The sequence below is a fragment of the Equus asinus genome, chromosome X, assembly GCF_041296235.1.
Source record: "Equus asinus isolate D_3611 breed Donkey chromosome X, EquAss-T2T_v2, whole genome shotgun sequence".
Taxonomy (NCBI): Eukaryota; Metazoa; Chordata; class Mammalia; order Perissodactyla; family Equidae; genus Equus; species Equus asinus.
Window position 1 is genome coordinate 94,945,187 of NC_091820.1, and position 13,556 is coordinate 94,958,742.

Consider the following 13,556-nt stretch of genomic DNA (forward strand, 5'->3'; position numbering starts at 1 on the left):
TCAATTCTGTTCCATTGATCTGTGGACCTGTTTTTGCACCAGTACCATGCTGTTTTGATCACTGTAGCTTTGTAGTATGTTTTGAAATTGGGGATTGTGATTCCGCCGGCTTTGTTTTTCTTGCTCAGGATTGCTTTAGCAATTCGCGGTCTTTTGTTCCCCCATATGAATTTTAGGATTGTTTGTTCAATTTCTGTGAAGAATGTTCTTGGGATTCTGATTGGGATAGCATTGAATCTGTATATTGCTTTAGGTAGTATGGACATTTTAACTATGTTTATTCTTCCAATCCATGTGCAAGGAATGTTTTTCCATCTCTTTATGTCATCGCCTATTTCTTTCAAGAAAGTCTTGTAGTTTTCATTGTACAGATCCTTCACTTCCTTGGTTAAGTTTATCCCAAGGTATTTTATTCTTTTCGTTGCGATTGTGAATGGGATAGAGTTCTTGAGTTCTTTTTCTGTTAGTTTATTGTTAGTGTATAGAAATGCTACTGATTTATGCACGTTAATTTTATACCCTGCTACTTTGCTGTAGTTGTTGATTATTTCTAATAGTTTTTCTGTGGATTCTTTGGGGTTTTCTATGTATAGGATCATGTCGTCTGCAAACAACGAGAGTTTTACTTCTTCGTTACCTATTTGGATTCCTTTTATTTCTTTTTCCTGCCGAATTGCTCTGGCCAGCACCTCCAGTACTATGTTGAATAGGAGTGGTGAAAGTGGGCACCCTTGCCTTGTTCCTGTCCTCAGAGGGATGGCTTTCAGCTTTTGTCCATTGAGTATGATGTTGGCTGTGGGTCTATCATATATGGCCTTTATTATGTTGAGGTACTTTCCTTCTATACCCATTTTATTGAGGGTTTTTATCATAAATGGGTGTTGGATCTTGTCGAATGCTTTCTCTGCATCTATTGAGATGATCATGTGGTTTTTGTTTTTCATTTTGTTGATGTAGTGTATCACGTTGATTGACTTGCGGATGTTGAACCATCCCTGTGTCCCTGGTATAAATCCCACTTGATCATGGTGTATAATCTTTTTGATGTATTGCTGTAATCGGTTTGCCAAAATTTTGTTGAGGATTTTTGCATCTATGTTCATCAGTGATATCGGCCTGTAGTTCTCCTTCTTTGTGTTGTCCTTGTCAGGTTTGGGGATCAGAGTGATGTTGGCTTCATAGAATGTGTTAGGGAGTTCTCCATCTTTCTCAATTTTCTGGAACAGTTTGAGGAGAATAGGTATTAAGTCTTCTTTGAATGTTTGGTAGAATTCTCCAGAGAAGCCGTCTGGTCCTGGACTCTTGTTTTTGGGGAGGTTTTTGATTACCGTTTCTATTTCCTTACTTGTGATTGGTCTATTCAGATTCTCCATTTCTTCCTGATTCAGTTTGGGGAGATTGTAGGAGTCTAGGAATTTGTCCATTTCTTCCAGGTTGTTCAATTTGTTGGCATATAGTTTTTCATAGTATTCTCTTATGATCTCTTGTATTTCATTGGTATCTGTTGTGATTTCTCCTCTGTCATTCCTGATTTTATTAATTTGCGCTTTCTCTCTTCTTTTCTTGGTGAGTCTGGCTAGGGGTTTGTCAATTTTGTTAATTCTTTCGAAGAACCAACTCTTTGTTTCATTGATCCTTTCTATTGTCTTTTTTGTTTCAATATCGTTTATTTCTGCTCTTATTTTTATTATTTCCCTCCTTCTACTGACTCTGGGCTTTGTTTGTTCTTCTTTTTCTAGTTCTGTTAGGTGTCGTTTGAGGTTGCTTACGTGAGCTTTTTCTTGTTTAGTGAGATGAGCCTGTATTGCAATGAATTTCCCTCTTAGGACTGCTTTTGCTGCATCCCAAATGATTTGGTATGTCGTGTTCTCATTTTCATTTGTCTCCAGATAATATTTGATTTCTTCTTTAATTTCTTCAATGATCCATTGTTTGTTGAGAAGCGTGTTGTTTAGTCTCCACATTTTTGCACCTTTCTCTGCTTTTTTCTTGTAGTTGATTTCTAGTTTAATAGCGTTATGATCAGAAAAGATGCTTGATATTATTTCAACTCTCTTGTATTTATTGATGTTTGCTTTGGTTCCCAAAATATGGTCAATCCTTGAGAATGTTCCATGTGCTCTTGAGAAGAATGTGTAACCTGCTGTTTTTGGATGAAGTGTTCTATATATATCTATTAAGTCCATCTGGTCTAATTTTTCATTTAATTCTATTATTTCCTTGTTGATTTTCTGTCTGGATGTTCTGTCCATTGGTCTTAATGGTGTGTTGAGGTCCCCTACTATTATTGTATTGTTGTTGATGTCTTCTTTTAGTTCTATTAAGAGTTGCTTTACAAATTTTGGTGCTCCTGTGTTGGGTGCGTATATATTTATAAGTGTTATGTCTTCTTGGTGGAGAGTCCCTTTTATCATTATATACTGTCCCTCTTTATCTTTCTTTATCTGTTTTGCTTTGAAATCTACCTTGTCTGATATTAGTATAGCGACACCTGCTTTCTTTTGTTCATTATTAGCTTGGAGTATTGTTCTCCATCCCTTGACTCTGAGTCTGTGTTTGTCTTTGGGGCTGAGGTGTGTTTCCTGGAGGCAGCATATTGTTGGATCTTGTTCTTTGATCCATCCTGCCACTCTGTGTCTTTTGATTGGGGAGTTCAATCCATTTACATTTAGAGTGATTATTGAGACGTGGGGGCCTACCACTCCCATTTTGTGTCTTGTTTTCTGGTTTTCTTCAGTTTCCTTTGTTTCTCGTCCCATGGTTTAATCTGTTCTGATGTAGAGCTGCTACTCTCTGTTGTTGTCCTTCTACTTATCTCCTCTGTTCTTGGTTTTGTAGCCCCTTTCCTTTTTTGGATTTTTCAGGAATGAGGGTTTTCCTGAGGATTTCCTGAAGAGGAGGTTTTGTGGCAATGAACTCCCTTAATTTTTGTTTATCTGGGGAAGTTTTTATTTCTCCATCGTATTTGAAGGATATTTTCGCTGGGTAGAGAATTCTCGGCTGTAGATTTTTGTCCTTCAGATTTTTGAATATATCATTCCACTCTCTTCTAGCCTGTAAAGTTTCTGCTGAGAAATCTGCTGATAGCCTGATGGGGGTTCCTTTGTAGGTTAGTTTCTTTTGCCTGGCTGTCCTTAATATTTTCTCCTTGTCGTTGACTTTTGCTAGCTTCACTACTATATGCCATGGAGTTGGTTTTCTTGCATTGATAAAGTTTGGAGATCTATTGGCTTCTGTCACCTGAAGATCCATCTCCCTCACCAGATTTGGGAAGTTCTCAGCCATTATTTCTTTGAATAGGTTTTCTGCCCCTTTCTCCTTCTCTTCTCCCTCTGGTATACCTATAATCCTTACGTTGCATCTCCTAATTGTGTCTGATAATTCTCGGAGAGTTTCTTCATTTCTTTTAAGTCTTGCTTCTCTCTCCTCCTCTGCCTGCAACAATTCTATATTGCCATCTTCCAAATTGCTAATTCTTTCCTCCATATTATCGGCCCTACTGTTCAGAGCATCTAGATTTTTCTTAACCTCCTCTATTGTGTTCTTCATTTCCAATATTTCTGTTTGGTTCTTCTTTATCGTATCAAACTCTTTTGTGACATAGCTCCTGAACTCGTTGAGTTGTCGGTCAGAGTTCTCTCTTAACTCATTGAGAATCTTAATGATGGCTGTTTTGAAGTCATCATCATTTAGGTTATATATCTCATTTTCTTTGGGATTGTTTTCTGTGTATTTGTTACTTTCTTTCTGTTCTGGAGATTTAATGTATTTTTTCATATTGCTTGATGTTGTTGATTTGTGCCTCCGCAGGGAGATAGAGTTTAGTTGCTCCTTTCACTTGTTTCAGCTGCTGCGGTGGGGGGAGCAGCTGTTTATACTTCACCAACCAGGAACCCTGTCCGTAGTTGCTAACTGGGCCTGGGCCCCTCTTCGTAGCCACAGTGGCCCTTTGGATTCCCTCCTCTGCCGTGGGGGCCGTCACAGGGGGGCTTCAGGCTGCAGGTGCCTACTGTTGCAGCCCACCTAGATGTGCTCTCTCCTTGGGGTCTGCAACAGTGTTATGGGCTTTTCCAGCGGCCAGGGGTGGGATCACTTATATTTGTCGCTCCGTTGCTGTCGGCACCCCCCAAATCTCACTTGTCCTCTATGGGTCGCAGGAGAGCTATTGGCATCTTCTACAGTCTGTGGTTAGTACACCTAGCTATGCTGCTTTTGCCCTGGGGTCTTCCAGCCTTGTGGCTGGCGTCTGGGTGCCTTCTACTGGTGCTGTGCAGAGGCTTTCCCTAAGGCTGCTGTGAGCCTGTAGGGTTTCCCCCTAGGCTACTAAGCTGGGTCTCTGGAACTCTCTCCAGCCCCAGTCCTCTCCGAGATCTCCGGCAATCCCTAGCCCCACGGGGCGGGCAACGGCAGCTGGGGGTCGCCCCGCCCTCAGGGCTTCTCTCCGGGCCTCTGCCGGGAGCCCTGAATGCTGGGCGTGGCCCCTCTGCTAATGGCAGACAGAGAGTTTTGTCTGCTGCCTGGCGGAACTCCGGCGCTTCCCCTCCGGGTTGCAGAACCGGCCCTTGAAAGTTCCCCCCGCCCCGGTCCTCTCCGAGATCTCTGGCAATCCCTAGCCCCACGGGGCGGGCAACGGCAGCTGGGGGTCGCCCCGCTCTCTGGGATTCTCTCCGGGCCTCTCCCGGAGCCGTGAATGTTCAGCGTGGCCCCTCTGCTAACGGCAGACAGAGAGTTTTGTCTGCTGCCCGGGCGGAGCTCCGGCGCTTCCCCTCCGGGTCGCAGAACCGGCCTTTGAAAGTTCCCCCAGCCCCGGTCCTCTCTGAGATCTCCGGCAATCCCTAGTCCCACGGGGCGGGCAACGGCAGCTGGGAGACCTCCGTGCCCTCCGTGTCTCTCTCTGGGACCCTCCGGGCGCCCCGAGCACCAGGCTGGGTCTCCCCGCCAATGGCGGGGAGAGACTCTCCCCGCAGGCTCAGGTGTGCAACTCCAAAGTTTCCCTCTGCGTTTAGGAGTAATTGCGGGGGGTTTAGGTAGGGTTCTGGTCACCTGTTTCCACCGTCGCTCCTCTGTTGTGTTCTCGCTCCTGCCGTAGATGTGTGTGGATCCTCTGGGGGCGTCTGTTGGAAGAAAGCCGCTTGCGGGTACTAGGCTGCCTGTCGGGGTCGGAGAGTTTTCACCTATTTCCACATCCTCCCGGAGGAAAGTCCATCCGCCTTCCGATGTATAGTCGCGTGGGTGTCTCAGACGTCCTGAGATGCTGTCTGGATATCCTTTGTCAAGCGATAAGTGTCCAAATAATTGTAGACTCGAAGGGCGAGAGACAAAGAGGACTACTCACGGCGCCATCTTGGATCTTCCTCATGGTTAACTTTTTTCATCTATAACACCCTCACTTTTTTCCTCCTCTATACTAGATTTTTTTAAAGCCAAACCCAGGCATTCTTTCAACTTGTGAAAAATGATACCAGTACAACACCTCAAAAATTAGTAGTTCTTAATATCTTCAATATCTAATCGGTGTTCACATTCACTATAGTATCAGTCACATTCTTACTTCATAAGGTAAAGACTTTGACTTCAGTTGCAAGTAGCTAGTAGTTAGCTTGGTTAGATTAACCCAGACTCATTTTTCTATATGTTTTATCCCTATAGTCATCTCCTCCTTTGATAGGAGAATGGAGAATAGAAGTTTCTTGGGAGTAGCCTGGAAAATTGTTTTCAATTCTTCATATTCATTATTGCAGTGCTTCCATACATCAGGTGTGTGTGGTCACTTTTAGAGGGAAGTGCAGCATTAGCGGGAAGTGAAAGCATCTTATAAAGCTGTGCTTCTCAAAGTGTGGTCCCTGGACCAGTAGCATCAGCATCACCTGGGAACTTGTTAGAGATGCAGATTCTCAGGCCCCACCGTAGACCCTACTGAAGTAAACTTTGGAGGTAGGGCCCGTTTGTCTGTGATTTAACAAATACTTCCATGATTTTGGTGCAAGCTGAAGTTTGAGAACCACTATCATAAAGAATTTTTGTTTAAATGCTTAACCTCTTTGAACACCTCAGTTCTAATAAGAATAGTGTGTTTGCATCTATAATCTTTGGCCAACTTGCAATGTAAGTTTTAGTTACCCCTGATATAGGCAACTTAAAATTTCTATATTTTCTTTCCCAAAATCCAAGGATCCTTTTAGAATTAGTGTTATAAATTTGGGGAGGGCATTTAAAAAGGAGCTCTGCTTTCTAAAATTCTTAAATAAATGGACATAAATGTAGATAACTTTGCTTGTCATAATACTACTTGACATTATATAATATAGCTCTTAAGTTCTCAATAATTCCTTCTCTTTTGGCTATATAGGTGTAATGCCCTGTTTCCATCGTATGTCCATATGCCATATAACTGTCAAAGAGGGAGTAAATTGTAGTTGTAGATCACAAGGAGAGAAGGGTGGGAAACCCTGCTCAGCAGTGGTTCACCAGGAAGCATTTTTGGTTGGCATGGTAACTGGGAGAGGGTGTTACCATCATTTAGTAGGTGGGAGCCATGGGTGCTAAATGTGCTGCAAGTGGATGGGAAGTAGAAGACAGTCTTGAACAGTGAATAGTTTCATCCAAAATGCCAGTAGTGTCCTATAGAGAAACACTTCAAAAGACGCTGTTCTGAGCAATCACCATGGTTTCAAATGATTTCAGACGCATTTGCCAAGTGCTGCCAAAAATCACAGTTAAAATATAGTTTTGCACATAGCTGGCTGACTATATGGATGCCCGCCTATTTGGATGGTCTCCTGATCTTTCCCTGTTTGCTCTGGCACTGAACCATCATGGCAGTGGGTAGTGGTAGAGTTATCATCATCATCTCAAGCTCTAAGACTATATACTGTGCCTTTTCCCTTGTGCGTAACCATTGTTGGCTACCTAGATCAGAGAGGAAAGCTCTGTAATCACATTTCTAGGTCTTTTCCTAATCCACTCAACAGTAAATTGAAGGACGGGGTAAGTAGATAAATGGGCTGAACCAGTTATACCCATGTGTGATTTAAAGAGACACAGTTCATTGACCTGAGAAGAATATAAAATATCCAGATCTGGTTTTTACTGGAAGAATGAAAGATGCCAAAAATTTTACTAATTCAGTTTTAGGATTAAATTGAATTCCAGTTAAATTAGAGTGAAAATATTTTTTACGGCATTTTAGCTCAGGAATTCAGGCAAAACTGAGTTTTGATTTGGGTACTTAGAAACTAATTTTCTGACTGTTATGGTCCCTGGACATTGGTAATATTATCTAAAGTCTGTCTGGAGCTTAATCCTTTATTTCTCTGGTATTTACTAGTAGAGCGGTTGCTGAGGCTCTTCTGTGAATTCACTTAACTGCTCCCTAGAGGGCTGTGTAGTTTATGATGAATCACTGTGGTTTAAGAAAAAGTGAATTATACATTGGAGCACTGATCGTTTTCTGAAATCTCTGACAACTTTTTGCTATATGTTATCCAGCTTTAACTTGGAAATTGTGAAGCCTTTTGCTAATATGGATCTGAATGTCACGGTTTCTTATTGCAGAGAGACAACTTTAGGTGGCTCCATGAACTCCGTGTCTGAACTGATCCGCTATGTAGGGTGGCTGTCCACTACTGCAATGCGCTTAGAAAGCAACAGCACTTTCTTGCTGCACTTCATTTTGGATTTCTATGAGAAGGTAGCACGCATTCCGTTTTCCCTGTTTAGATTTTTGTGATGGCTGTTTCTTTACTGGTCTCTTACTTAAATTTTATGTACAACCATGAAGTTTGGCTATGACCTTATTAGCATAATTAGAATAAACTACATATTTTGAAGTTAATGATTGTATTCTTGCCTGAATAACTGACTTTCATAAAACAAAGTGGAAAAACCAAATGCTTCCTTTTTGAAAAGTCCAGGTACCACTTTGATAGATGTTCCCCTGAATAATGCTAGCCCTAGACAGAAGTCTGTCTCTAGCATCACTTTTTGTTCATCCATTGTACATCCCCAACCCCTGGCAAAAAACGAAAATACTTTATTATTTCTTCAACTCTCCACTCCCACCTTTTAACCACCTTATTTCTCCTGGTACCTATGATTCCGGTCCTGTTCTGTTCTTTTATAGTATTCGACTTGGACAGAAGCATTATCTAGGAAGTACCTGCTAATCTCAGTTTTCCTTGCTTCCTCCCTTCACTAATACCTAGTTGTGTTATGTTTGTTTAGAAGCATGCTCCTTTGTTTTCCAGGTTGACAGCTAACTAATATGATAAATCAGTATTTTGGGGACTTAAGGGGGAAGAAATGCTCCCTTCCCCTTTCTCCCCAACTCTAAGATCTCTTCCCAGAAAGAAATGCAAGATTTTAATAAGATCTTCTAGAAATAATCCTCTATGGTAAGGCTGATATTTGGTGAGGTACATTTTTAAGCAGGCTTGTGGCTACCTATTCTATTTATGAATCAGGCAGGCCCAAACTTGATGTTCTATTATCGCCTATTCTCTATTGATGATTCTTTGGGTGAACTTGGTGGAGGAGTTCTGGGGAATAATCTGGATATACTGATATTATCATTCTTCCCAAAGGTGTGTGACGTATATATAAGTTATAACCTTCCATTAGTGGTGTTGTTTCCTCCTGGGATCTTCTATTCTGCACTCCTCAGCCTGGATTCCAGTATCCTGAACCAGCTCTGTTACATTATGCACAGGTATGAAGCCCTTTTACCATTTTACAAATTAGTATATCATAATTCTGTCTTCATTTTCAACTATGCAATAAATTATAACTTTTAAATATGCCACAATAAATTTGTTGTATATAATATTAGAACATTAAATGCAATAAAATTATTATCCATTTTCTGCCAGGGCCTCTGGAAGTAGGAAACATGGCTTTCTTTTGGGAATGACCTTCCAACATGGAGCTGTTTTAACTGTGTTGTTTTTAAAATGTCGCTCTAGGGGAATATGGATTAAAAAAATTCATAGTTAAGGGGTCTTCTGAGGCCAGCCTCGTGGCCGAGTGGTTAAGTTCGCATGCTCTGCTTCAGTGGCCCAGGGTTTCGCCGGTTCAGATCCCAGGCACAGATCTACGCCCCACTCATCAAGCCATGCTGAGGCAGCATCCCACATAGAGGAACTAGAATGACCTACAACTAGGATATACAACTATTGCCTGGGGCTTTGGAGAGAGAAAGAAAGAAAAACAAAGGAGGAAGATAAGCAACAGATGTTAGCTCAGGGCCAGTCTTAAAGAAAAAATAAGGACCCTCTGTGCAATGGTGCAGCTGCATTCAGAACTGTTAATTCTCATTGCTGTGTCTTAAAGAAACATTTGTCATTTGCTGACAACTGCTTTAGGTCTATGTTGCTTCTCTGGTAAAAAGAACATTTTCTGGGAGACACGGGGAGCTATTGCCACATGTATGAAACCATAGGTATTATTTCTTATCCCTCTAATTCTTTCACATGCACTGAAATTACTCTTTTTAGTTGATAAGTGTAGACCCTTTTGGCATAACTTGTAGGACTATACCAAAGTTAAAATGTTTTTTTTTTTTTTTTATTAATGTTATGATGGATTACAAGCTTGTGAAATTTCAGTTGTACATTTTTGTTAGTCATGTTGTGGGTACACCACTTCCCCCTCTGTACCCTCCCCCCACCCCCCCTTTTCCCTGGTAACCACCGATCAGATCTCCTTCTCAATATACTAATTTCCATAATATCTAAAATTAATTAGATATTAGTTCTCAGACAAAAAAATTACATTTGTAAGTTTCCCCTTTAGCCTTTGTACTGCACTTTTTTTTTCCACATTAAGAAAATATGTTCTGGGGCCAGCCCTGTGGCTGAGTGGTTAAGTTTGCGTGCTCTGCTTTGGTGGCCCAGGGTTCACTGGTTTGGATCTGGGCATGGACCTAGCACTGCTCATCAGGCCATGCTGTGGTGGCATCTCACATAGAAGAACTAGAATGACTTACAACTAGGGTATACAACTATGTATTGGGGCTTTGGGGAGGGGGGAAAAAAAGAGGAAGATTGGCAACAGATGTTAGCTCAGGGCCAATCTTCCTCACCAAGAAAAAAGAAAGAAAAAGAAAAAGTATGTTCTGTATCAGTGACTGACTGCTTTTGAGCCTTTATTAATTTAAAAAAAATTGTTTTTTCTGCTCCTTTTTTTCCTCCCCAAATCCCCCCAGTACATAGTTGTATATTTTAGTTGTGGGTCCTTCTAGTTGTGGCATGTGGGATGCCGCCTCAGCACGGCCTAATGAGCGGTGCCATGTCCATGCCCAGGATCTGATCTGGCGAAACCCTGGGCCGCCGAAGCGGAGCATACGAACTTAAACACTCGGCCACAGGGCCTGCCCCTTGAGCCTTTATTAATTTTTTAATAGTGAAATATTAAAAGCATTTCCTTCATTTTTTTATTGAAGTATAATTTACAAACAGTCAAGTGCATGTCTTAAATGTTCAACTCAATATTTGAGCCTCTGTTAATTTTTATTCTTTGAGGAGAATACCACAAAAGGATAAAAACCTTAACTCGACAGGTGGATATTTGTGTATGTGCATATCTGCATATATTTACTTTTAAAATGTATACTTTTGTTTATGTTTACATTTCAAAGGCATTTAATGTTAAAAGTTTCTTTGTTCTCCCTTTTAGGTATCGTACAAATTTGACTGCTGCAAAGAAAAATGAGTTGGTACAAAAGGTATGGATGATAAACCTCTGTGTTAAAGCACCATTGCTTAAAAATTGAGTCCAGATATATATATATATGACCTGTTGGGAATAAGAAGGAAAGGGAGAAGAGATAATAATGACAATTTTTTTTTCTTTCCCAATAGACAAAGTCAGAGTTCAATTTCAGCAACAAGACCTATCAAGAATTTAATCACTATTTGACAGCCATGGTTGGTTGTCTGTGGACATCCAAACCCTTCCAGAAAGGATTATATATTGACCCCGAAGTCTTAGAAAAAGCTGGAGTAGCACAATACAAAAGCAGTTTAAATTTAGTCTATCACCCTGCTCTATTGAGTTATGCTGCTTCCTTTCTGCTACAGGTAAGGGTATTTAAAGGATTTTTAGATTGTCTATAGGAATACTATGATGGCAGAAACAGGAAATACCACAGATTTAGTGTCTGTGAATTGCAAGACGTGTTCAGTCATTCCTTTTTGAGTATCAGCCAAATTTTGGGCATTGTGCTAGGCTCTGGGGATTCAAAATTAACTTAAGTCTCTACCCTCCAAGAGCTTGGGCTTGTGGCAGAGACAGACATGTCAACATTATTAAAATACAGTGTGGTGAAGTGAGAAAAGGTACAGTTGTGAGAAAGATGAGGGAATGGTTATTAGTTCAGTTCTGCTTGGGTAGAGGTGGTAGCAGGTACAAAAAGGCTGTAGAGAAGTTGGAGCTTTCATAAAATCCTTCTAGACAAGATGGAAAATGTAGGCTAGATAATATTATAATTAGAGTTGGAGTCTTAGCCAAAGACTGCTGATTTAATGGGTTGATACCATTATGCAGGCAGGGGAGGGTCTTCTCAAGACTTTATCATTAGCCCTGTCCTTTTCAACATTATCAGTGACTAGAGGAAGAACTCAAATGGTGTGCATATGAAATGTGTAGATGACACAACTGGGATGGGATTACGAATACACCAATAGAATCCGGATTCAGAATTCCCTCAACAGGCTGGAACATTGAGAAATCTAGCAAAATGAAAAAAAAGGGGGGAAGATGTTCACTGAATAAGTATTTAATATACATATGCAATGAACCAGGCACTGTGGTGAACAAGATACATCTCGGTGTTGCCCTCTTAGAGCTTACAGTCTAGTCAGGGAAGAGGAATTAAACAGGTATCTTAGAATAAAGAATGATGGGTAGTATAGGGAAAGTACAGAGGACGATTAACAAATATCCAGGAGTGCTAACCAAATTTAGGCTTTACAGAAGTGATGCTAATTGGAGTTTTGAAGGATGAGTATGAGCTTGCCAAGACAGGAGGAGTATTTGAGGAAAAGGGGACCGCCAACTTTTTCTGTAGAGGGCCAGGTTGTAAATATTTTAGGCTTTGCAGGCCATGTGGTCTTTGTCAAGACTATTCAGCCTTTCCATTGTAGCATGAAAGTGGCCATAGACAATGGGTAAACAAATGAGAATAGTTGTGTTCCAGTAAAAGTTTATTTACAAAAATAGGCGTTGGGCTGGATGTGGGCCTTGGTTTGCTGACCCCTGCGTGAGAGCATATCATGTTTGAGGAACTTAGGTAGAGCTGTAGGGCTTGAGCAGGGGTTTTCCCCTGACCGAGCAGCAGAGGTACCCAGGGTGCTTTTCCAAAGTACACATCCTTGATTGCTCCCACCCTGAGATTCTGATTTAATAACTCGAGTGACATCCAGGATCTGCTTTTTAAATATAATTATTCTGACATGCAACAAGGGTTGAGAGCCACAGGGCTAGACTAGCATGGTAGGAGATGAGGTTTTGAAATGTAGTCAATGACCAGAACATGAAAAAAGTAATATGTAGGCCTTCAAAAACATATTGATTGATTTCAATATTTGAATAAAAATTACATTTTTAAAGTACGTAGAGGAGTTTCAGAGGCTACAGTATAGTTAGTGATTTTCTGATATTCCTTCCTCTTTTTCTTGCCTTTGTAATAACTTGCCTGATTTATCATACAATGTATAAGAACTTTTTTCAAGTTAATATTAATAATGAGGCTACTGGATGAAATTTGAAATATTTTTAGTTCTTTTAACCTCTGGACTAAATCCTACAAAAAAAGTACAGTGCACATATTGTATTTTACATACAGTTAGGTACATTTGTTTCCGTTTGTTTTCATGTTTTAGAGATTGCTTTTTTTCTTATTTAATTTGATTCTTGGAAAATGTAAAATATTTACATGATTCCAAATTCTAAACTATAGAAATCACACTTCCATCCTCGTCTCCTCCGTCTTTTCTCTTTTTCTGTGTTTAGATAGCCATTTTTAACGCTGCTTGTTTTTTCCATCCGATGTTTCCTTTCTTTAAACTTAGTAAACATTGTTTTCTAATCTGTCTGATAATTCCAATAGCACAAGTTTTTGTGTCTCTATCTCTCTTGCCTCCTTTTTTTGCTGCTGCTACCTCGTGTTGTGTAGTTTCTTTTTGTGTCTGGTTGTCTTTGACCATGTGCTGGACACCTGGAATATTTTTGTAGAAAGAATCGGAAGATTAGAATGGTATCTTCCTGCAAAGAGGACTTTCATTTGCTTCTCATGGGAACCTAGGGGTGCTCTTTGTCTGGGACCCCCCCCAATCCAAGTTCTATGCCTGAGATTCCTCAGACCATACACAGACAGACTGCAAGTCTGTGAGAAGGCTAATTTACTTCCGGTGAACTCTTACCTTGGGTTTCTGGTTTAAAGTGGGGGTTGGTTTATAAGAGTTCCCACTTTGGGCAAACTCTCTGCTTTGACTTTACTCACCTTAGCCCTTTGAGACTATGGAAGTGCAGCTCAGTGTTGCAGCTAATTCCTCTGGATT

General features: G+C 40.7%; 1 protein-coding gene across 3 annotated transcripts in view; it reads left to right on the plus strand.

Moving 5' to 3' along the window:
• Positions 1-13,556, plus strand: part of CENPI (centromere protein I) — a 63,576-nt gene that overhangs the window by 35,907 nt on the left and 14,113 nt on the right. For all 3 annotated transcript variants that reach the window (XM_044763980.2, XM_044763981.2, XM_044763979.2), the window contains exons 16-19: positions 7,555-7,690; positions 8,583-8,707; positions 10,672-10,720; positions 10,857-11,075. In XM_044763980.2, the coding sequence (XP_044619915.1) occupies positions 7,555-7,690; positions 8,583-8,707; positions 10,672-10,720; positions 10,857-11,075 (529 nt within the window). The remainder of the gene's footprint in view (positions 1-7,554; positions 7,691-8,582; positions 8,708-10,671; positions 10,721-10,856; positions 11,076-13,556) is intronic.